Source organism: Mandrillus leucophaeus, unplaced genomic scaffold (genome assembly GCF_000951045.1).
Source record: "Mandrillus leucophaeus isolate KB7577 unplaced genomic scaffold, Mleu.le_1.0 Scaffold16, whole genome shotgun sequence".
Classification (NCBI taxonomy): Eukaryota; Metazoa; Chordata; class Mammalia; order Primates; family Cercopithecidae; genus Mandrillus; species Mandrillus leucophaeus.
This window is the reverse complement of record NW_012101587.1, coordinates 660873-681178: the sequence shown is the minus strand read 5'-3', so window position 1 is coordinate 681178 and position 20306 is coordinate 660873. Positions and strand designations below refer to the sequence as shown.

The following is a 20306-nucleotide window of genomic DNA, read 5'->3' as shown; positions in this document are numbered from 1 at the left end:
AGACGGCGGGTCCTGGCGGGTCTGGGAGGCTCCTGGGCCCGCAGGCCTGCCTGTGTGGAAACCTCGCGGGTGTGGCAGGGAAGCCTCCCGATGACTCAGACTGCAGGGAATTCCCTAATGATCTGGAATATTTTTACTCCTGCACTCAGGCAGTTTCCTACTGAGGACTCGGAGCTCTGATAAGGCTGAACACAAAGGCCCTTTCAGGACCGGCTGCCTTCCTTCCTGCCAGGGGCTGGGTTTTGAACAGCGCGGGGGCCGGCCCTGCCCGCCTGGGCCTCCACGGAGCCGGGAGCCTCCATGGCAATGCTCTCGCCAGCGGGACGCGGCCCTGCGTCTCCTTTCCTGAGATGCGAGGTTATTTGCATCTTTCGGCAGCCTCAGTGCTTTGTCTTGTTCTGGAAGCAATTGCTAGAGACATTTCTGGCCGTGAATATATATTGCCTTGGAAAGAGTTACTTTATGAGCCTTGAGCAGAAAAAGAAAGCCTGCCCTCACCCTCACCCTGGTCGACGGTGAAACAGCCACAGATGTCGGAGACCACGGGGAGAGGCCCTGCCTCCGAGGGGGAAGGCCACAGGCGCTGGCTCAGCCAGGGTCTTTGAGGACAGCAGGGATGTTCGTCGGTTCCCCACACTTTCAGGGGAAGTCTAAGCATATCTACTCCCACCTGCGCGGGGATTGCTGGGCGGGCGCTCCCAGGTGTGTGGTGGAGGCTGCTCCGTGGCAGGTGCTGAGCTGGGCCTGGCTGGCCACGCAGACGTGGCTCCCCTTGGGGCTGCTCCAGCAAGGCTGGTTCCCCACAGGCCCATGAGGCACTGGAGGGAAAAGACACCTTCATGCCGTCGTTCCATTTGCTTTTCATGGACTCACTGCTGTGGGGCAGCCGCCTGAAGGAGGCCATGGGGAGACGGCTGGAGTCCCTCTCCCTTCTCGGGACATAAAGAGAGGAACAGGCTGTGTTGCCTCGGCTGCAAAAATGGCGTCTCCTTGGGGTGTCATTAAACGCAGTGTCCTGGCCCTGTGCGCCTCAGTGTCCCTCCTGCTCAGCACCATCAACCTCCCTCCCCTTCCTGGCGCCAAAGGCCTCCACAGCCTCAGGGAAATTCCTGGGGAAGCTGAAGCTGTGACTCTGAGCTTCTGGGCTGGGCAGAGAGCAAACCATAGCCTGTGGTGCCCTGGAGCTTCAGAGGACCACAGTCTTTTGTGGGGTGCAGACGGGGCTTCACCCCAAAGATGGGCTTTGTCATAAGAAAACTCCAAAAGGCGTTTTTAAAAGGTGCCAAGCAGCCCGAAGACTTAGCTACACACAGAGTGATTTCGATTGTTATGAAGTGGGGGTGGAGGGGCTTCTGAGCCGCCGGGTGCATCTGGGCTGGGGGCTTCTGGGAATCCGCCGTCACCAGCACCTGTGCTGGGGTGAAAACGCCTCTTTCTTCCCAGCTCCTTGCTGCTTCGTGAAACTCAGATGCCTTCAAGCGCAACTGAGTGTATGTTTTAGTTCCCTGTTATTTTTTTCCCAGAGGAGAGATGGATGCCAGGCTCTGTCGAGTGGGCTCATCTGGTGGGTGATTTGCGTGGGGACCTCGGGCGTCCCGGGCTGGCGTGGCCGGGGCTCGGCTGGGCGGCTCTGGGGTCCTGTGTGACTCACATTTCCTCTCTCCACCCTCCACGCAGACAGCAGCCCGGCACTGTAACAGAGAAAAAGGAGATTTGGTCTGATTTGTCAGTAATTGAGGGTTTGTAACAGACACGTTTTCTTCTTTGGAGAGAGAGCATAAGGATAAACTTAAGTGTGTATGTATACCTGTAACTGTTCATTTTGGGAGCGGACTTTATTTTGGAGAAGATAAAAGAGAGGAAGAGACTGTGGGAGATTGACATCTGTTAGTTTGAGATAATTGCCCCAAACTCAGCCCATCTGAGGGGCCAGGCTGTGGTGCAGCCGCCTTTGTCCGTGTGCGCCTGGAGTCCCCACTCTGCCGGGCGTGGAGCAGAGAGAACAACGCGTCCTTTCACTGCACCTCTGGGAGCCTTTTCATTTTTTAAAAACATGCAAATAGCCACTGGGGAAAGGCTAAAAATACCTGTGTTTTGCATTTCTGTCTCCTGACGGGCAAGAAGTTGTCAGAGGAAGGCTCTTCGCATTTACCCAGTGGTTCCTTTGCACAGAGGCAGGGCCAGCGGCCAGGCCCTCTTCCACCAGCGTAGACCCCAGCACGAGCAGGCATCGCACCCTGACGTGGAGCCCCCGGCCCCCCTGTCACCACTCTCACACCTCCTGCATCCCTGGAGGCTGGGCCAGGGACTGCAGAGCCGGGCCTCAGGTCCACGCACAGATGCCCTGCACGCGCTCTGATGATGGGGTACCTGCTCCCCCTCACACCTGCTCTCCCTGGAGAGGACGGGGGCATAGAAACCCTCCCGTGACCTGTCCTGAGGCTGTGAGAGGCCAGCAGATGCAGGGCCAGGACAGATTCCTGAGGATGCCCCTGCCCTGTAGTCCTTCCCACCCAGGGCTGGGGTCAGAACAAGTCCTGAACCACGTGTCCTCAGCTTCCCCAGGCTCCCAGGGGAACTCTGGGTTGAGCTTGGGGCCCCGCCTGGGCACATGGGTCCTGAGGCGCTGCCCTCAACAAAAGCCCTGGGATGGGCCTACGTGGGTCTCCTGGGGTCTCTCTCCGGGCTCAGGGCCCTGGGTCTGGATCACATGGGGGCTTCGGGGAGGGGGCTCCCCGCCACACAAAGTCACAGACGTTTCCTGCTCCTTTCTTCCAGATGGCCACCACGTCTGGGAGATGGAAGCGAAAACCGATCGTGACCTATGCAAGCCGGTGAGTGCCTTTGGCGCAGCTGGAGCCACTGCGGGTCCCCAGGGCTTGGGAGGCTGGGGTCTGCTGGAGCCACTGTGGGTCCCCAGGGCCTCAAGAAGGTGGGGTTCCTGTTTGTTAAAATGAAACAAATAAAAATAATGCATAGGGTAACAGAACCAGTAACAAACAGAATCGCCAAGTACTTGCCGAAGCACCATGTACTGCACCCAACCTGTCAGGGTCAGGTCAGAGCCCTGGCGGCTGGGGATGGTGCCGGGCAGGCCAAGGGCTGCCTCCCACATCCTGGTGCTGAGACAGCCCAGGGAAGGTCATCTCACACGGACCCTCCCGCCCTTTGCTGTCCCCTTGCTGTCACCGTCACCTGGCACAGAGCAGGCCCCTGGGAGTCGGTGCTGTGCTGAGTTCCCGGGGCGTGGCCAGCACCTGCCCAGACCCAGAGCACCGAGGGCAAGGCTCTGCGGCATCCCCATGGGGACTCCTCACCCCATCCTCTGAGGCCGCCGATCGCACCAACCTCTCCTGTGATGGTGACTCAGGCACAAAAGCCTGGGCGTGGCTCCCGGACTCGCGACTGGCCGCAGCCTGTTAGCGGTTGGTGCACGTGTATGGGGCCGTGGCAGACGCATGGCCGGGTCACGCTTCTGCTGTCATCGGGCCGTTTCCAGCACCCCTAGTCACCTGCCACAGCTTCCCTGGCACCATGTGCATGTGGTGGGTGCCTGAGGATAATGACCGTCCTCAGATTGGCTAGTCATGGAGATGACCTTTTGTCTGGACGGTTGTCGCTGCTCCCACATCTCCCATGAGGTGCTGGCTGCTGCGTGTGTCTCTCATAATCCAAGTGTTCATGTTTAAAGTGGTTTCTTGGAGGCAACGTCTTCTTGGTGGTGTCTTGGATCCTCTCTGATGCTGTCTTGTAATTGGCACATGTAGACCATTGATGTTTCATTGTTTGTTTTTGTTTGTTTGTTTTTGTTTTGTGAGACGGAGTCTCCTTTTGTTGCCCAGGCTGGAGTGCAGTGGCGTGATCTCGGCTCACTGCAACCTCCACCTCCCGGGTTCAAGCGATTCTCCTGCCTCAGCCTCCCGAGTAGCTGGGATTACAGGCGTGCACCACCACACCTGGCTAATTTTGTATTTTTAGTAGAGACGGGGTTTCTCCATGTTGGTCAGGCAGGTCTCGAACTCCCCACCTCAAGTGATCCACCTGCCTTGGCCTCACAAAGTGCTGGGATTACAGGCGTGAGCCACTGTGCCCACCTGATGTTTACTTATTATTGATACAGTTGGATTGATCCCTACACTGGATTCTTTGAGTGTTCTAGTTAGTCGTATAAAAGCAGTAGAAATCTTTAGGCCAACATAAGATACCACATGGCTCACAAGGGGGTTTTGAAGACATGAACGTGCTTCCAAGCTCAGCAATGTGTGTCCCTAGGGGTCGGGGAAGTCTTGTGCACCCACTCAGTGTGTGCAGGTGGAAGCTGATCCGTTCAGAAACCTCAGGGAAGAGCCGATCTCGGGCAGCTGGAGGCAGGTGGACAGGACACCGGGGAGGGGTCTTGAGGTCATCTCCTGTTGGTGGGTCGGTGGCCTCCATGGAGAGCGGTGCTGGCACCTTCACTCCCTGTCCCGAGAGGCAGCTCTGTCAGAAAGCCACGTCTTCCACCCTGCGACTTCAGCGCCCTTCCCCCGAGGGCCCATCCCCTTCCCAGAACCCTTTCCAAGTGGTTATCAGATGGAAAAGGTTCCTCTGGCCCTGGGGGAAGTGAGCTCACCTGCAGCTTCAGTGGTGCTCAGGCCTCCCCTGAAGCTTAGGGCTCTGGTTCAATGCTGTCGCTTTTCTTGCCTTCACCTGAGAAGCCCCTCGAGGAAAAGCTGGAGGCCCCAGGGCAGGCCGGCGTTCAGAGGAAGGAGTCTCGGCCTACCCCGCGGCCAGTGGGTCGGGGTGCTCAGAAGCATCCTGGGAATGGCCGGCCACAGGCAGAAGCAGCCTGAGCCGCTGTACCAGCCTCTCCTCCCCACAGCCCATTCCCGTGTCCGTACTGGCCTCCTTACTGCAGCCCGTTGCCGTGTCCATACCGGCCTCTCCTGCCCACAGCCATTTCCTGTGCCCAGAAGGTCTGTGGCTCCCCGCTGGCCGGGGGTTTGCAGCTGCCCAGGGGGTTGGCAGCTTCTGCTCACGGGTCGTCACCGGGCCTCCCCGCCCACCAGGTGTCTGGTTCATTCCTCCCACTGAGCTGCCCTTGCTCTGCTCTGCGTCTGTGCTGGGTACACTGACCTCCTGGCTCTCTGTCCCTCTGCCTGTGGGCATCGTAGCCTGGTGCCTGGCCTCATGCTGCCCACCCTCCCTGGCCCTGGCTCTGTCAGGGTCTCCACAGGCTTCACCAGCCCCGCACATGCACGTGGGATGCGGGACACAGGATGTGGGACACAGGACGCTGGAGCCGGCCTGCCCTATCCCCCTAGGCAGGGAGAGCAGTCTGGAGGAGCTGTGAGCCTTTCCGCATTGAAAACAATCCCAGCCAAGCCGACATCCACATTCTCTGTGATTTTCTGTTTTACTTTTGACACCAGCATATTTCGAAGAAAGCTTAACAGTTGTATGTTTTAAAAGAAATTTAAGAGCACATGTGAAAAATTATGTACTTCATGTTTACTGGGTTTTTTTTTGTTTTTTTTTTGAGACAGTCTCGCTTTGTCACCTAGATTGGAGTGCGGTGGTTCCATCTCGGCTCATTGCAACCTCTGCCTCCCGGGTTCCAGTGATTCTCGTGCCTCAGTCTCCTAAGTAGCTAGGACTACAGGCGCCAGCCACCATGCCTGGCTAATGTTTTTGTATTTTTTTCAGTAGAGACAGGGTTTCACTATGTTGTCCAGGCTGATCTTGAACTCCTGACCTCAAGTGATCCACCTGCCTCGATCTCCTAAAGTGCTGGGATTACAGGTGTGAGCCACCACACCTGGCCTCCTGTTTCATTTTTAATCTGTTAAATGGAGTTTGCTTTAATATATGTTTTTTCTCATCATAAAGGAACTTCATACTCATCGTGGACATTTGGACAATATAAAAAAGGAAATAAAACCTAGTGTAGTCTCATCAACTTAGACATAACGACTGCTGGCATTGGGCATGCGTCCTGCTCCATTTGCTGCTTTGTGTATAGATGTTCATGCAGACACACACACATACACACATTACATACATTATATTGTGTACATACGTGTTTCTGTGTGTGTGTGTGTATTTTTTTTTTTTTTTTGAGACAGGATCTTGCTCTGTCATCCAAGCTGGAGTACAGTGACTTGATCACAGCTCACTGCAGCCTCGACCTCCCGTGCTGAAGCAATTCTTATGCCTCAGCCTCACCAGTAGCTGGGAGCACAGGTGTGCCCTATCCTGCTCAGCTAATTTTTAAATTTTTGTAGAGATGGGGCCTCGCAGTGTTGCCCGGGCTGGTCCTGAACTCCTGGGCTCAAGCAATCCTCCCGCCTGGGCCTCCCAAAGTGCTGGGATGACAGGTGTGAGCCACCGTGCTGCCTGTGTGTAAACAAAATGGGATGTGCTGTGTCTACGGTTTTTGTACTTTCTGTAAGTAAGTGTATGAGTCTCATCTCAACAGTGGAGTTTTAAAGCAGGTTGCGTGGGTGCTGGTGCCGTGTGGAGCCTGTATTTTTTCCGGTACGGACGAGTTTCCCTCTCCCTTCCTGCTCTTCTGTGTTGCTGCTTTATCGCTTCCTTCTCTGTGTATTTAAGTGGCAGCTCCCACGGAGATAGTATTTTTGTCATATAATTTGTCTATTTAGAGAGATGAAGTGGGTTGGCCTGTGCCCACATCAACACAGGCCCTTCCAGTCAGGTAGGACCTAGGAAAACTGGTATGCACCATCCAGCCTGCCCCACAGGGTCCCGCCTCCGCCCATCCAACCCGCCTCATGGGGTCCCCGTCTCCACCCCAGCCTAGCCCACAGGTTCCCGCCTCCGCCCATCCAGCCTGGCCCACGGGGTCCCCGCCTCCGCCCATCCAGCCTGGCCCACGGGGTCCCCGCCTCCACTCCTCTCGCCACTGCCTCTGAGCGCTTCCCGGCCCGTTTTTATTTTAGTCTCGTGAGAGGTTTCCTTCTTGTCTCTTCCCTCAGCTGCTTCTGCTCTAAAGACCCTCCTGCTGTAGCAGCTGCCCTGAGCGCTGCTGAATTCAGAAAACAGCCCTGGAGGAAGCGTCTCTTTATCCCCCATACAAATGCCAGGACAGGCTCCGGGCGGTCAGAGCTTCCCAGGTCAGCCTAGGAGATGGCCAGGCCAGGCGAAGCCCAGACCCACAGTGCTCTGGGGGCAGCCCAGGCTCCGTGGGCATTGACAGAACTTGCGGTCCTTCCAGTGTCAGCTTCAGCTCTCCTGGGGCAGCTCTGATGAGGGGCAAAGGCAGGAAGACGCCCATGTGCCGTGGCTTCTGCTGCTTCCCAATGAACTGCAGTTAATTAAACAACACAGTCCTGCTGCCAGGAGAAAGCGTGGCCCCAAGGCACAGGGCCCCGGGAGGGGGGGGGCACAGGCGAGCATGGCCCCTCTGCATCGGTGTCTGGGCCTCAGCTCTTTCATTATTTGTAAATGAGAGAACCTGGACCTGAAGTTATCTTCAGTTTTCTGTCTTTAACACTCACAAGATTTTGTTGTTAACATGATTCAATCAATTTAGCTATTAAGCTAGGTGCTGTGCTATAATTAATTATTTTAACAAAAGAAGTAATACAATGGATTTTTCTCCTGCTTGTTAAACTAAGTCATATGATTATAAAAATTAAACTTTATAGATGCGACTCACACCAAGCCTCTCCCCAGATACCAAGTGTCGCCCTCGGCAGGGATGCCCGCATCACCCCAGTCATTTAGGGTCATTAGAGCCCCGAGTAACGCTGGGGCCTGAGCAAGCGGTCGGGATGTCTGTGTCCCAGTCCCGCACCCAGCCCCGACCTCTGCGAACAGTGCCACACCCCATGGCTTGCGTTTCGTGTGTGTACTTGGGAGAGCATGAGTTTTGTAAACGTGCTGCTGACTCATATTAAAAACATGAAATGGTAATGGCAGCCTCCACATGCCGTCCTCTGCTGTCTGTGCCTCCGTGCCCTTGGCTGTTCCCACCCCGGGGTCTGCGGGGGTCAGGGTCCACCTCCTCTTCCTCAGTTGGAGTGAATTTGGGGTCTGGTTGAGGGCCTCGGCCGTCATCAAATGTGACAAACACAGGCCCTCCCCTGAGACTGCGTGTCCAGGATGCACCTGCTCCTCCGGGGTTCACTGCAGTCGTCTGAGCGGTACTGGGCCACCAACCACTTCTATCACACAGCGGCCAGCGATGGGGCCTTGGGTCGTTTTCTGAAGGTCACCAACCCTTTGGCATCGGAGTAGGCAGAGCCTTTTGCATCCCCACCAGGCCCCTTGCGCAGGTGGCCCCGGGCAACCTCCACCCTCAGGCACCTCAGGTCCCAGTTCTGTTCACAGCTTCTCTTTTCCTGGCTTCTTTCCCTCTATTGACAAGATTTCAGTCTTGAGGTTGGTCCTGTTTGCTCCACTGCTCTGAGGAAGCCTCTCGGCTCCTAGGTGTGCAAGAAGCCAAGGGCATCCCTTCCCTGTGAGTGTCCACACACAAGTGCAGGTGGCACAGAGCGTCCGGGGCTGTCGTCGGCTGCTTCTGGACGCCCAGGTGGCCAGTCAGGAGTTTACTGTCACAGCGTCCCGCGCCGCCATGGAAACGCAGGGTTGCTGTGTGGCCGCCGTGGCGTGGCAGCCGTCGCCTGCCGGGTGCTAATTGTGCCTCCTGTGTGCCCTTCTCCTCTAGAATTCTCTGGTGGTTGAGATCCCGCCGTTTCGGAATCAGAGGATAACCAGCCCTGTTCACGTCAGTTTCTACGTCTGCAACGGGAAGAGAAAGCGAAGCCAGTACCAGCGTTTCACCTACCTTCCCGCCAACGGTAACGCCATCTTTCTAACCTTAAGCAGTGAAAATGAGCGCGTGGGGTGCTTTTTCTAAAGACGCAGAAACGACGTCGCCGTAAAGCAGCATGGCGTGTTGCACGTTTAACTGTGTGGTGTCCCGTTAGTGACGCTGAGTCATCGATTCCCTGAGAAGGAAAGGAAAAGGGAAGCTTTTTTCGGATGCATTTTCCTTGGTCCCTGTTGGGGTTTGGTCGGGGGGTTGCATACTCAGATAGTCACGGTTATTCTGCTTCTTGCGAATGTATAACAGCCCAGGGGAAAACATGGCTCTTCTGCTCCAAAAAACTGAGGGGGTCCTGGTGTGCATTTGCATCCTAAAGCTGCTTCAGGTGAGAAGGCAAATAGGTACAGCTATTTTGCAGGCAACTTTAGGAATAAACTTTGCTTTTAAGCATATAGTCCTGATGTGGTCTTTAAGGATGGTGAATGAGCTTTGTGCTGGGCGGACGTCCCCAACACACTTCTCCAAGGGTAATTTCATCTCCTGGGACCATGGGCATCCACGCTGGGGCACCTTCTCCTCAACCTGGCTGTCCCTTAACCGCCGTGGGAATGGCTCCTTTTCACTAAAAAAAAAAAAAAAAAAAAAAAAATCAGCTTCTGTTTTTAACCTTTAGGGTGTTTTCTTAAAGAAAATACCATTGAGTTTGTTTTTTCAGTCCCTGAACCAGTAGAAGAGAAGGGTGTCCCCCAAGCCATCCCGGGCTTCCTTTGTGGGTACAGGCCACACCCCCCAGCTCGGAGAGGACAGAGTTAGCTGTCATCCTGAGTTTTACTGTATTTTGGGTAAGCCTAGCTAACATCAACAATCTTTTTATATCGCTTTTTTTCTAAAAACTGCAGAGATTCCTATCATCAAGAGGGAAATTACACACTGCAAACTGATTGCAAAAGCAGCCGCGTTTTCTTAGCAAAATCGAGGTGTTTTGAAGGTTTCCATTTTCTCTGAACATAAACAGCATTTGTAATAGACCAGATTCTAAGAAAGCCCTCGAATCCCCACGTTCACACTGAACTGTTGGGACTCCCCGTTTTGTCGGGCAAGCTCTAGAAACGCCTCTCAACAGGTGGAAAATGGGGTTTCGCTGTAAAGTCGCTGTCCCCTGAGAGTGTCTGTGAGACAAGCTGTAGCGGGGACGGGCAGCCCCCAGCCCAGCCCTCGCGGGGAAGAGCCTCACAGTCTGGGACCCCCTGGGATTGTGGGGAAGAGCCTCACGTTCTGGGACCCCCCTCGGGTTTACATGATCTGTGCCACCCACACTTGGTGAGCCCGACTCGTTCTTGGAACAAAGTACAATATATCTTACAGAAAAAAATATTTCATCTTTTTCTGAAAATATAATGATTGTGTCCTAATTAAACTTCAAGCGTGGTTGACCAGAAATTGAATGTTTTAAAGAAAACCTAGGCCTTACAGAGAAGGACTGCTTTCCAGAGCAGTGCATTAATTTTTTTCTTATTTGCTCGGCACCCGGCAGTCCCCACCGTGGGTTTGAGCAGCACTGAGTTTAGCACAGATCACGCGTCTCAGAGGCAGAAGAAGGGGTGTGTGGGGAGCATGCCTGCCCTTCACAGGCGGGAGGTGGAGGCCCCCAGGACCATGGCCACAGCATGAAGCCGGTGGGGTTGAGCCGCTCCTGGTACCTCCTGTCCACACCCCACCTGGCAGCCGGCCGTCCTGTCCTACCAGCCGCGCTTCTGCCTCGGTCAGCCTCAGCTCCCCTCTCAGCTCCGTGCCCGGCGTGGACGTCTCTCCTGGACCCCCGCCCAGTGTCCCGGCTGCACCCTCCACCCGCCATCTGCCCCAGCATGGCTCAACACAGGCCAGGTTCCCCAGGCTCGCCCTGGGCACCAGCCTTCGCCCGTCCTCCCTCTCTTTTCCTCTGTCGTCTCTCCTCTCCTGGACGTAGCGCCATAGTCCCTGGGTGACCATCCCAGGCCCCCACGAGTACACTGACCAGGCCCCCAGGGGCTCCCCAGCTCCCTGTCACCCCACCTGGTCCTGAGGGCTATGACCACAACTTGCACCAGACTGTGAGCCCCTCAGGCAGGGCCCCTAGGCTGCCGCAGGGCGAGATCCCTGGTGTTGACACTGTGCCTACCTCGAGGCCACTGTCATTGTGGTTCTTAAATAAATAAACGAATGAATGGAAACCAGCACCCACGTATCTGTGTTCCGTCCGGCGTCCCCGCTGCACCTCCTGCCCCTGCAACCCCGGCTCGGTCTGAGGACGCCAAGGCCACTCCAGGACCTTCATCCTCCGTGCTGTGCATCTGTGTCTTGGGGTCCAGCTCGGACGGCTTCTTCCACGGGGTCTGAGAGATAGTTGCCAGCTCTGCTTCCGCAGGACCTGGAGTGGAGGCAGGACGGGTGGGTGTGGGTGGAGGACAGCAGGTTAGCAAGCCGCGGCCGGACTCAAAGCTTCTCTTGGTTTACTTTTTCCGTTTTCCACACTGTTGTGTGGGGGGTTGTTCGCATTCTAGGTTTCCACTGTGCCAGTGAGCTTCGGGTCTGTGCGCCCGGGGGTCACGGCGGTGAGGGGCAGACTCTTGGGGTCGTGAAATGTGCTGTTGAAATGCACAAGATGACAAAAATGAACCCACTGAAACTCCAGCTGTGGAATTCCTTTCATGTACACATTTGTAAAATCAAGTCTCATTTTAGGTTTTCCTTCAAAATTGCCATCCCCACAGGCAGGACAGGGAGGCAGCGCGGGGAGGCTGCTTGGGGGAGGTGGCGCAGGGAGGCGGCCCAGGGAGGCTGTGGCCTGGCGTCTCTCCTTTCAAGTCAGAAGGTCTCAGCGGTCAGCCTTCGGGAATCACGCATCTGAGTGCAGAGGGCCCCGGGCTCAGGTGGGGCTGAGCCTTTGGTTGATGGTCTGTGATGGGGCCCAGAGGGAGAGTTCTCTTCACCCTCTCTAGCGGGACCAGGCATTAAATGGGGAAGAGTTCCCACCAGAATGTATCAGTTCCATGAACGGAGCGGGCACAGACCTCGAGGAGTCCTGCCGGCCGCCCCTCCTGACATCCCGGGGTGCTGCCCGGTGAGCAAAGTGAAAAGGTCGTCTGCAATTAAAGAGGCTGGAACACACGCGCCCACAGAGAGGCTTCCTGAGCGGCTTGTCTGTCACTGTTTTTGTTTAACTGCGGCCTGAATTTAATCTCCCGGAAGGCGTGTTGGGAGGGCTGAGGGATGATCTGGTACCCGGAAGGTTCGCAGTTCCAAGAGGTGATTCCAAAATGTCAGCATCGTAGGTGGAGAGAGGCGAGCCCGGAACATGGGGACCCTGCCCAGGTCTGGTTAGAAGGCGGCGTCCGCGTGGCCTGGAGCTTGCGTGAGGGGTGCACTTACACCCCCAGATAGGAGCAGGCAGTGTGGGGCCATGGGCACTTTGGAGAAAGAAAACCAAGTTACAAACTCCCAAATTACCTGCCAAAGTCAGTATTTTTTTAAACAAGAAAATAAAACATGACAAATCACTGGGCCTTGTCAGGTCTTTTTGTCTGAAGTCGTTTTAGTCTGTTACCTGGAAATGCTTCAGGGGCTGGGGACATGGAGCTCTTCCCCCATCAGTGCCGAGGAGAAGCTGCTCCCAGCCCCAGGTCCCCATGGGAACACACAGCCAGCCCTGCCTCTGTGGGGGTCCCTTTGGTGGCCAGAGCCCCCTTCCTCGGGATACGCGGTCCAGCTGAGGGTCATCCGGTGACAGGAAGTGGCTGCTGTGATAATCCAGGCACAGAAACAGCTTTGACCACAGAATGCGATGTCCGGGGTGCGAGGGCGTCGGGACGGATCTGCCTCGGGATCTGGGGGTCTCTCACGGTGGGTGGGCATGGGCCCCAAGACCAGACAGGAGCCAGCTCTCGGAGACTCAAATGTCACGAAGAAGGGTAGATGCGCTTCCCGCCCCCGTTACTCACCAGCCGCTCTGCTGGCCCTGCCACGATGACCTAGGCCTGAGAATCTCTTTCTGCCTCAAGGGGTAGAAAGGGGAATAGATTCCATTACTTCCCTGTTTGCAGTGGATTATTAAATCTAGCAATAGCTGTGGCATCGGCGAGGTGTTCGTACAAAGGGAGCCGGGGTCCTGTGGCCTTGGGTCCACCCCAGTGAAGGTCACTGGAGGGAGCTGCTCAGGGAGTGAGCCATGGGGTGGGGGAGGCTGTGAAACTGAGGTCCCCGTGCACAGAGCGCACCACCCAGGGTCAACAGCTGGGGGCGTGCCTCCGCTGGCACTTCCCAGGCCACAGAACCAGCCTCTCTAGGAAGCCTCCTCCAGATGGCGTGGCCCAGGCCCTCAGTAAGCTCAGCTGGGGCTGCGTGAGCTGAGGGGCTCAGAGCACCCTGCAAGGGATCCTCCTGGTTGCAGACAAGCAGTCCTGGGCCACCGCCCGACCTCCACGCCCTCCTGCTCAGCCCAGCAGCCTCCCCTTCCCAGGGGTTTCCCGTTCTGCCTTTTCCCTGGACTTCCTGGCTCACTTTGTCCAAGTCCACTGCATGTAAAGCTTGATCCTGAGACAGTGAAGTTCGCGAGGTCTCTGCAGATGCTCAGCGGCCCCAAATCGCGCTTTCGTTGCCACTGGCCAACAGCACAGCCTGAGTGGGCCTTGAACACCTGTGGCCTCTTCCTCTCCCCTCCCCTCACTTGTAGGCACCCTGGGGCTGGGCCTGAGCTCGGCTCTCACTGCAAAGTGAACCTGCCCATTTCAGACACCCAGGCATGGCTCCCATGTTCCCTCATCTGATCCCGCCATCATGGCAGCTGCCTCCCAGCTCCTGACAACGTCAGGTCAGCCCTGGCCTCGCGGTGCTCTGGGTTTCAGCCTTGAGATGCTTTCCGTGTGTCGGCTGTGGGCGCCTCGATGCACCAGGGCCTGGTCGCAGGTTCTTAAAGCAGAGATTCTCCTGGCACCCCTTGTGCGGCCTCCAAGGGCCTAAAACGCAGACGACCCACACTCCATGCCCCGTCCTGCGCAGGAACCAGGGTGGCCTCCCCTTTCTGCAGCTTGTAGGGGTCAAGCCGGGCCCCCCACACTGATGTTTCAGCCCAGCTCTGCCCCAGCTTAGAAGTCCTACCTGATTTCAAACAGAGCAGATGATGCTGACATTTCCAGCCCGCGGTGTGGCCTGCGCCGCGCTCCAGGTGGCCACGGGGCGAGGAGTCTGGGAGCCCAGCTGCCGAGTGTGTCTGTGGCGGGAGCTGAGCTGGCCCCACCTGTGAGCAGTGGCCTGTGGGCTCCTCATCCCTGTTCTACTGAGAGCCCCACAACCACCCGAGGGAGGGAGGCAGCTTTTATTAAATTTCAGTTTTGTCGGTCGCCTCACTCTTCAGACAGCGAGTGAGGGAGGGGTGTTCTGATGCCCACTGTTGATGCCGTAAACCTGAGGGAAGGGAATTCTGTCACATGCTGTGGGGTGCTGGCCCCACCAGACCTCCCAGGAGACCTCCCCAAATGTCCAGAGAAGGGCTCCACTTAAAAGGGGAGCCGGAGATGTGCTCGCCAAAACCCCTACCAGCAAGACGCCAGGCATCCTAGCCACCCGACACTCAGGCCGTGCGTGTCCTCAGAGCCTGTTTTAAAGGGGGAGGGATTTGGGGTGGAAGACGGCTCCTTCAGAAATCAGAGATGAGGGGAATAAATTAGGGAACTAGCGTCGGGATCCAGACTGGTGTGGAAGAGTCCACAGGACTCCGCATCCGACGGGCGTGCCTGGGGCTGGGCGAGTCTGGCTGCAGAAGGAGGATGGGGCCAGGAGCCTGAGACAGGACGAGAGGGCGGGAAGGGGCTTGTTTAGAAATCTAAGGGCCATGGGCCACCAAAAACAAACCAGGAGGTGTGAGTCAGTGGGGAGGCTGGGCGCCAGGAAGCCTGTGCCCCGGGACATGCGTGGGGCAAGAGGAGCACCCTGAGCTTGGCGACGTTGGCCGCGCACCTGGGAGGGACCCACCTGTCCACGCGGAGACGCTCCCGGACCGATGCATCGGCCATGCTGCTGCCCCACTGTGGCTCCGTGGCTCCAGCCGGAATGGGAAAGCCTGGCCCCGCAGAACACGGAGGGCCACCCAGGCGAGGATTGGCGAGAGCTGACCAGTGTGTGTTTCGGCTTATGTGGTCTGTGGGAGCGTCCTCTGTCATCAGCCTAGTTGGGCAACAGATCCTCCTCGCCGTGCCCTGGAGCAACATGGGGCCGCCCCACGGCCCAAGGCCCCCTCGCGCTTCCCCTCGCCGCGGCTGTGTCGTCCTGGCTCCGTCGCTGCCACCCGAGACCCCCATCAAGTCACTGAGCCCTGCGTCTGTTTTCACACTTCTGTGTGTGTAGGAAGCCCCCCACCGATGTTGCTTGGGGTCGACGTGATAAACCTGAGGGAAAGGGAATTCTCTCACCCCCACCGACACGCAGGATGGGTGTGAAGGCAAAGTGAGATCATGAACAAAAGCACTCGGGCCTGTCCTGGGCTCCTCGCCGGGGTTAGCCGCGGGTGTCGGCCGCCATGGAGCTGCGGTTTCAGCCTGGAGGTCTGTGGCGTGCGTGGTTGGAAACAACTCACGTGGCTGTGGCTCCGGAAGAGTGTGCCTTCCCGGAAACCTTGGAACATGCTTCGGCAGGAACGCCAGTGAAGAGTCGGGGAGAGAGCACGAATTCCCAAAGGCAGATGGAGTTCGGAAGGACCCTTCTCTGTCTCCCGTCAGGCGGTGCCTGGTTGGTGCAGATTCACCCCCTGGTGGGCCGTGGGTCCCTCACCTGCTCTGGAAACTGATCTTGGCTCTGAACATGAAGAAATGATGCCCGCTCAGCCTCGAGGGACGGGCGAGAGGACAGCTCCATCCGCTGTTTTCTTTCATTGTTTGAGAAAAGTCATGCCCTGGAGGAGTCATTCCTGGTTGTTTATGTTGATGGCAAAACTTGAACTTTATTGTCGTACAGCAAACAGAAGACAATCTGATCTTTGTTTTCCAGGGGTTTAGACTTTGAACAAAACCCCTTTTGTCCAGTACTGTGGCACGTACCTCGTAGCGTAATTCAAGCTAAACACTTGAGGTTGCGTAAAAATGTGGGCCTGGGGGAGAAGGGAACTGTCTTGGGATCATTCCTTGCTGTGCATGGCACCTGCAGCATGCGGGCAGCTCCGTGTTGGATCTCCCCGCCCCCAACGCCACCTGGGGACCAGATGTTACTGTGGATGCAGGAAGGGGGTCCGGGGAACCGTCTCAGCCTTCGGGGCTTCCGTAGTGAGCACCACCGGCTGGGCGCCTTGTAAACAACAGACATTCATTTCTCATAGCTCTGGGGGCTGGAAGTCTGAGTTCGGGGCTGGTATAGTCAGGTTCTGGTGAGGACCTTTCCAGGTTGCAGACAGCCAAAATCCTGCCATATCCTCACGTGGCAGGACAGGCAATTTGTCTCTTCCTTTTCGTGGGATGACAGTCCCATTGGATCAGGGCCCCGCCCTGATGATATTGTTTAACCCCCAGTTACCTCCTGCAAACCCTGTTCTCAAGTAGGGTCACATGGATGGGGGTTAAGGCCTCAACATGAGGTTGAGGGGACATGATTCCATCCATAGCAGTGACCCCACTTGTCTAAAGCCAAAGGGCTAGGCTGCCCCTTGCCCCCCTGCCTGCCCATCCCCAGGTTCCCGTTCTTGTCCCCAGGCCCCCCCCCGCCCACCGCCAGGTGCTCCCTGTGCTGCAGACAGAGTCCCCGAGGAGCCAGGAGCTGCGGGTCACCAACCGCAGAGGAAGCCAACGGGTGGGGCAGGCTCGTGCCGATTTTCATTCTCAGATCTTGTCACCTCTGTCTTATAGCAGAAGGGGGCCCTGATCTGGGAGCCATGAAGACCCCAGCTGTCCCCCAGGAGCCCGGTCACACCAAGGCAGCCAAGGGGACTACGTTGGGAGGAGGATGCGGTCAGGGCCATTAGGAGCTGTGAGGGGCCCCCAAGTCCGCCCTAGGTGAGGGGCTCTGCCTGTCCTGGGGCTGCATAGATCCAGCTGGGGCTTTAGAACTGGAACCGTTTGAGGAGCTGCGGCGGGTGAAGCCCACTTATGTCCTGGCTCCTGTTGCCATGTAGAGATGGGAGCCCATTTTCCAGGCTTGGGGTTCTTTAAAGAGAGGCCGGGATCATACTGAATGTTCTCTGGCCGTAGTGGGGGCTTTGGGAGGGAGGCCCTGGGGAGAGGCTCTCCCAGCTCACTGCCTGCGTCTTTGGCCAGAACTGGCACCTGCACGGGGCCTGGAAACGTCGTGCTCACCTGGGGCAGAAGCCTCCCTCCAGGATTTAGCTCCCGACGTCACTGCTATTGAGGCAGAGGCTCTGCAGTGGCGTCAGGGAAAAGCTGGGCGCCAGAACAGCACCAGGCACGGGACAGGCCCTCAGTGCCTTCCACGGAGGATGCAGTGTGAGGCCTGGGTCTGCGGGGACTGTTTGCCTGTCAGCTCTGCACACCGCTGACCGCCGTACGCCGCCTCCACAGACAGTCCCCGTGAGCGATGGGGCTGCCATGGACACTGGGGCTGCCGTGGACAATGGGGTAGCCACCGTGGACAACGGGGCTGCCGTGGACACTGGGGCTGTCATGGACAATGGGGTAGCCACCGTGGACAATGGGGCTGCCGTGGACACTGCAGCCAGCCTGCCCCGTGGGAATATGCTTTGTAAAGCCGGCAGGTGCTGAGGCTAGCACTCGCCTTCCACACTCTGCTCTTTGTAACGAGTTTCATAAACTCACCCTCAGGTGATTGGCGTTTCTGGTGCACCGTTGCTTAGCCTGAAAGTGAGCTGCCCTTTTTCTGAGCCCATCCGTTTGCCGCCTCCACCCCAGCCCCACGTGGCTGACGTCATCAGGAGGCAGCCAGAGGCCGCCTGGCACAGGGTGAGCCCAGAACTTGTGCTGTCCGTGTGAACGGGGCCTGTGCGGCTCCCTCCACAGGCGAGACTCCCAGGCTCTTGTGCAGACGCTCGCTCGTTTCCTCGCTGATAGGATGCGTCTCACGAGGCTCTGATTTACAGCACAGGTGTACGTCTTCCCTGAAACCCACACAAAAAGCACAGCTCAGGCCAAGCGCAGGTGCAGTATGTTCGTGCATTTAAGCTTCTTAGATGCTGGGATGTGGAAGCAGCCGTGTGGCTTTCCTTTGCTTGTGAAGGTGAGTTTGCACTTTCCAGCTTCTCTCTGTATTGAGAAGGCCACAGCTCTCTGGGGCTTGACTTAGCAGAGAACATCCCGCTACATCCTCATGGGCCAGCGGGTCAGGCGGGGCCATCCGGAAACATCCTCCGCGGGTGCCGGGTGCCAGGTGCCTCACGCGTCCCTGCCGTCCACGGCCCTTTGTCCCTGGCTGTGCTTCACGTCAGTGCCCCTTGGGGCAAGGACAGGGAGATGGGGGAGTCACCTGGGGAAGGCCCGGCCCTGGTGGGCGGCAACTTTGGAGCAGCTGGGATGGCACAAGACGCTGCTGCCAGGGCCGAGAAACCATCCGGCCAACCCCAGACTTGAGCCGGACCTCACGGGCAAGGCTGAGAGAAGCCGCCTGGGGACCCCAGCCCAGGGAGGGGCACTGCAGCAGGAACAGGAGCAGACACCTGCAGGGTCAGCCAGGGCCACCTTTCAGCGCGGTGACCACACCCACAGCTCACGCTGCCAAGGGACCGGGACTGGCTCTCCAGACTGACAAGATGCCATCATGGGTGGGGCACATGCAGCGACCCCAGGTTTCAAGTCACTGCCCCCAGCTCCCTGCAAATAGCTGTGGGCGGGAGAGGGGCAGCGGGCAGGCACACGAGCTTATTCCTGTGAGGAGCGTGTTGCCACAGCCTCTGTGGGCTGGAGCCCCGGGCCTCAGAGAGGGAGCGCCTGCCTGTGGGTGGGGGGACGGGAGCTGCCAACCTGGTGGGGTCCCAGTGAAGCGTCCACTCGGCCTTCTGCCTGCCCCTGGGGGTGGTGGACACATCAGTGCTGGGCCTGCTCCGAACCCACAGGGCAAGCGGCCGGGGCATCCTAACACCACTGCCAGCCGCCAGCATCCTGGGGAGGTGGGTCGTATGTCCCAGGGCTGTGTGTCCCTCGCCACCACGATCCTTGGTCAGGACTTCCCCAGGAAGAATCCAGTGGCTGGAGAGATGCGGGGGTTAATGTCGGCGCCACCGCGGTTTTAGACGGGCGGCATCTGCACCGTGTTCTTGGCGTTCTCCGGCCAGCAGCAGCAGGCGCCACCCGGTTGCCGTGGCCCGACGGCTCTCTGGCATCGCTGGCCTTGGCCCGTGGGGCGGCTGATTTATGGCCACTGCTGTTTATGGGACAGCTGTGCTCGGGGCCTTGAGTGTCCGGCAGAGCTGGCAGGTACCAGTTTTTAAAGCGCTTGGGGGACATTTCACAGAAGAGGCGCGCTGGCCCCCGTGCCTGGCCACATTTCTGGGCCCTGGCTGAAAATCCCATGCAGCGGAGAGAGGATCCCAACAGGGTATTAATTTAACCTTCCAGCCATGTGCTTTTACTAAAGATCATAAACTCTGAAAATTACCGGCCGAATTTAGAATGGAGCCTTGGCTGTTGGGGACATCAGCCTCTTCTGAGCAGGAGAGACGTGGGTGCCCACCAGCGTCTCACTCCCACGTCTGGGCCTGTTTCCAGCGACCCCCGTGCCTCTCAAAGGCACAGGCCTGAGGTCACAGAGACCACTGGCCGAGCCCTGCCTCTGGGGCTCCCCACCATCTGGCTTTGTCGTGGACTCGTCATCTGTGGATTTACCACATGCTTGAAGCTGGAACGGCAGGAAGGGGCAGTTCCTAAGGCCCAGCTGCCTACGCAGAGTTGGTGGGGAGGCCATGGCCTGAGGCCAAAATGCATCCCCTGGATGAAAATGACCCCAGCCCTGTGGTCTCCAGACAGTGGCTAGAGCCCCACCCTCCACAGGCACCGCCTCCCGCCGCCCCTTCAAAAAGGTGTTGCAGCCCACGGCCCAGATATTCGACTTTCTAATATAAAGTGAGGCCTGTAGGGTTTCCCAATCAACATGAGGGCGCCTTCTCCTCCACAGCCCCCCAACTTGCACAGGCAGTCCTGGGGCTCTGCCCCATCCGTGAACCCTCAGCTGAAGAGGACGGCCCCAGAGGCGGCCACATTCAGGTGGCTGGAGGCAGGAACTTCCCCCAGCGCTGCCAGGGTCTGTGCACCTCCTTCAGCCCCAACTAAGGAGAGCGTGCGGGGCTGAGAGCACGCAGACCCTCGTGCGCCAGGCGTGAGCGTTGTCTTCAGATGGGACCAAGCGGGCCTCACTGTTGTGACAACTGAATGTGACGTCTGGGGTGTAATTCCAGTGTGACCTGGTTCCTGGGGTGTAATTCCAGCGTGCCCCGGTTCCTGGGGTGTAATTCCAGCCCTGACCTGGTTCCGGGGGTGTAATTCCAGCGTGACCCGGTTCCGGGGGTGTAATTCCAGCGTGACCCGGTTCCGGGGGTGTAATTCCAGCGTGACCC

The 20306-nt window shown here is 57.7% G+C and overlaps 1 protein-coding gene across 1 annotated transcript in view; it reads left to right on the top strand.

The window, feature by feature from the left end:
* NFATC1 (nuclear factor of activated T-cells, cytoplasmic, calcineurin-dependent 1) overlaps window positions 1–20306 on the top strand; it is a 160828-nt gene that overhangs the window by 95724 nt on the left and 44798 nt on the right. Inside the window, exons 12-13 of the mRNA XM_011975903.1 lie at window positions 2779–2834; window positions 8669–8801. Of these exons, the coding sequence (XP_011831293.1) occupies window positions 2779–2834; window positions 8669–8801 (189 nt within the window). The remainder of the gene's footprint in view (window positions 1–2778; window positions 2835–8668; window positions 8802–20306) is intronic.